At 35.6% G+C, this 3,997-nt stretch overlaps 1 protein-coding gene across 1 annotated transcript in view; it reads left to right on the top strand.

Annotated features, from left to right (window-relative positions):
- slc6a1b (solute carrier family 6 member 1b) overlaps window positions 1–3,213 on the top strand; it is a 13,415-nt gene extending 10,202 nt beyond the window's left edge. Inside the window, exon 15 of the mRNA XM_014004112.1 lies at window positions 761–3,213. Coding sequence (XP_013859566.1) covers window positions 761–874 — 114 coding nt within the window. The 3' untranslated portion in view covers window positions 875–3,213. The remainder of the gene's footprint in view (window positions 1–760) is intronic.
- The last annotated feature ends 784 nt before the right edge of the window (window positions 3,214–3,997 follow it).

The raw sequence follows: 3,997 nt of genomic DNA, 5'->3' as shown, positions 1-3,997 counted from the left end.
GCCCAACACCTGAAGAGAAAATGCTGACTTTAGCTCAGCGTTCTTCTGCTCCGATGATTATACTCTGGTACTGTCATTCAATGGTTTTGTAATGAGCAAACACACAAGCATCCTCGATGGAATAATATTAAATTGAAATGAAGAGAGCTGTGATAAAAGGATTAGCGAAAGAGAATTTTTAATTAGTTTTGTGAGGYAATTTCTCATGGCTTTCTGTTTTAACAGCCACCGAATTCTCAGGAAATTACACACACATATCTACAGTGCAATGATGGAATGCGTTTTTATTGACCGGGCAGTCTTAATAATGACAGATAATACCTTTTTATTTTTTATCTATTTTTTTTTTTCAGAAAATGTACATTAACAGCTTTTTCATTTGCAATCGTCCACAGTGTGCTGGTGACAGATGTAGCTTTATAGCTACTGCTGACAGAATGAATGTGCCATAATTGCAGGCAGTGTAGCAGAGGCTATCAGAGGCGAAATGCAGGTGTCAAATCCTGCAGCTGATGGCTGATTGTCTAATTGTAGCAATCAACCAGCTGAGTAGTGCTCCTCGCCCGCGTGGACAATGCATTAAAATGGCCTCTGATTTGAATTGACTAACCAATGTCCATAGCTGAAAATGTTTGGGAAAACTTTAGAAGTCTAGATTTTTCTTTAGGATAAGCTCGCCTCTGACTGCATCATGCTCACAGCTGCGTTTTCGCCTCCCACATCCTGTCACATCTGCTTTGTTACTAATGCTGTTTTTTAGCGTCTGCGGATGATGTTCAAACCCGTGGCCCTGGTGAAGTCTCAAGAAAATGGTCCGGATCAGCAGCCAGAAAACCAGAGTCAGAACCCAGTCAACGAGGAGGCCTACATCTAAATTCAAAGTTCTGCCTGTTTCTGGGTTTCGACGGCAAGACCGGCACTCCGTCGTAATCAAGGTTGGGAACGACCACTAGACTTCTATGTCTGCTTTTATTCACCTACCTCCTGGGGACACGTGAAACCAACCTGATTACAGTTATTGTTAGGGGGTTTTCTGTTTTGTTTATTTTTATAAAGCAGAGTTAAAAAATGTGTGAAGGAACATACAAATTACCCAGCAAAGTTGTTGTGACATTATAAATTTTATTATGCAAAAAAAAAGGAAAAAAAAGAACTTTAGTTGTCTTGGAAAAGCAAACGTGACTTATAGAAATCTATTGTATATTAAATGTGTACAATTTAAATCAGGAGGCTCATGCAGAATCAATGTAATTCCTCCAAGATATTAACAGTATACTAAACTTCAGACTACTGTACAAAAAAATATAAATACAAGATGTATTTTGTTTTGTACATTAAATAAGTACAATGAAATAAATGCTGTGTCAGGAGGAAAAACAGATGTTTAAATTTAAGAAAGAAGATTTATTATCAACAAATATGAAGCCAAGACTATATGGGAATGTGCAACAGATAAGGCCAAATAACTTCTATGTAAAAGATTTATCTTAGAGTATCAGTCCCTTACAGAGTCCTGCACACCACCAGTAATGTTTACCACCCACGTTGGGAACATTTAAAAAGCACAACATGGAATTTCTTCTTTTTGACATGACTGAAACCTGTGACAACAGCAAAAATAACTCAGAAAGAAAAAAAATATATAATAACTTAGCAAGAGACTGTTATAACTGTTTTCTTTTACTTGTTCATTTAGTTTTGTTTTCTAAAGAGCAATTCATTTTTGTGGAGTCTGAATCTTTTTTACAGTCATTTGTAGGTGATTTTCTATGTGTGAACATGAGAAGGACCAAATCACGCTTTAGCTCGAAGAGTTTGTGCAGAAGTTTGACCTGCTAACTAAATGCAGATTTAGAAAAAAATAAAATAAAACAAATGAAAAGAAAAGAAAAAAGCACCCCTTTTTGATGAAGTAGAGCAATAATTTAGGGGAAAACAACACAACATCAGCCTACAAGCACACTTGTTTACTCTGTGAACAAATCTCATATTTCCATTGGCAATCAAATGGGAAATGTTATTAGGGAAAGAAATACGTGGTTGCAAATATTCAATTTATTTTATACACAGTGAATAAGCTGCTGTCCTACATTGGAGGTAAAAAGAATTCTAACCACACTTCTTTACTTATATACCTGTTCAATAACACACTCCTCAGGAACAAAGGTAGATGTGACCAAATTGTTCAAAATATCACCCTGATTCATTTAAATAATAAGAACTGTTTTTGGAATTTCTATCATCCCCCTTATAAATTAAACATGCAGCAAAAGTCTTAGCATAAATGTGCACAAAGCGGCATTAAAAGCTGATCCAAATTGTTGCTTCTTGCTGTTGTATCATCTATTTGTGGCCTTTTAAGGATAGAAGCTATCATGTGTTTGAACTCTATAGCAAGTGCAAATATATATTATGAAACTTGGAGTGAGAAACTTTGGTTCAGTCAGAAATTAAAGTTGGCAAAGCAGCATAAACAACATAACATAGTCAAACACTTTACAGGTTAACGCCACTGAAATGTCCCCCTTTGGTACAATAAATTGATAGGACCCTGATTATGTAAAAAACACAACACTGTATAATAGAATTACACATGGATTATATAATTATGCTAGGTCCAAGACAAACCACAGATAGTACAACATCGAAGGGTCAAAACAAAATGCTTCAGTGGCAGCTACATGCATAGGAATCAGGTTGAATCAGTCCASTTTTCTCTTTCCTCTTTCAAAGATRTGTGAAATAAAATGTGCAATGACAAAAGCGTTCCATGAATTTTGTATAAAGTTACCATACTGCCGTTTCTCTCTTGAATGATGTTGTAAACTGGATTGTGTAATACATGTATCTGTGAATGTCCGTACACGCCGAGTTTATTTTTCTTTTTATTACGTCAAAATGTTGAATGAAAAATGTGATATTTGCTGTTTTCTGCAATAATACTATCTCAGAAACTAAGTCACATATCTCTCTTTGCTGAAAAAAATATACAATAATAATATATTAGAGTAATAATATTAAAGAATATATGAAATAATTTATTAGAAATGTCTAGTCAGAGAATATTGTTTTGTATATTTTTAGCTGTTACATGGGCCTAATGTAAAATATTCTATGTAAAAATATAATAAATGTCTTTAGATGGTGTTATTTGAAAAAGCATGATTGCTATATATGTATTGCAAAAATAAAGATCTATAGATTATAATGTCAGTATTAAGTCATTTTAAATTCATTTTCAGTTCATTCACATCCACTTCAACCCCATGTAAATTAATTTTACAAGCAAGGGCTGAAAGAAATCCTAATGAAATCATTTCAGTTTGCCTAGAGAATAATATTTTTAAAAACTTTGAAACCTCAGCTCAAAAGGTATGAAAATACTCTTCAGAATGTGCCTTCACGCCACAAAACGAACTTGCTCAGTGAAATGCTAATGCACTGTTTATTACATAAGTGGAAATGAATATGCAATCAGCTCCATCACCACAAAGATGTTGGCTGGCTTTAAGCTCGTCTGATAGTATCTGACAAAACAGCTCTGTGCTGCCGCAGTAATATCCCTCTGACACCTGCAGGGAAATCTGTGCCAGCAGAGACTCGAGCAGTCCTGGCTGCCGGCCTAAACCTCCCGGTCACAATGCATCATCCGTCACCCGGCGGCTGTGCAGCACTTACTTTTTTAAATCCCAAAAGAAACCAAACTTTTAGAAAAGTAACATTTTTGGTTTGCTAGCATTTCAGTTTCAAACAAGGTGGAACTCGTCATCAAAGCATCGATTGGCATGCCTCCRCCTGCCCTAGACRTGTCTGCCTTTGAAAAAGATGCCAAATACCAATCATCATAAATGGCCTTGACCTTTGACCTCTTGATGCCCAATTCTAATTAGACTAAGTACTACCCTAATGGAGTTACTATGCCTCTTTATAAGTAAATATGTAATTTTATTCAGGAGAAATTGTGCACACAAGATCACTCGTAATGGACGSACACCGC

This window comes from Austrofundulus limnaeus, unplaced genomic scaffold (genome assembly GCF_001266775.1).
Source record: "Austrofundulus limnaeus strain Quisiro unplaced genomic scaffold, Austrofundulus_limnaeus-1.0 Scaffold22, whole genome shotgun sequence".
Taxonomy (NCBI): Eukaryota; Metazoa; Chordata; class Actinopteri; order Cyprinodontiformes; family Rivulidae; genus Austrofundulus; species Austrofundulus limnaeus.
The sequence above is the reverse complement of the archived record's forward strand: the minus strand, read 5'-3'. Positions and strand labels throughout refer to the sequence as shown.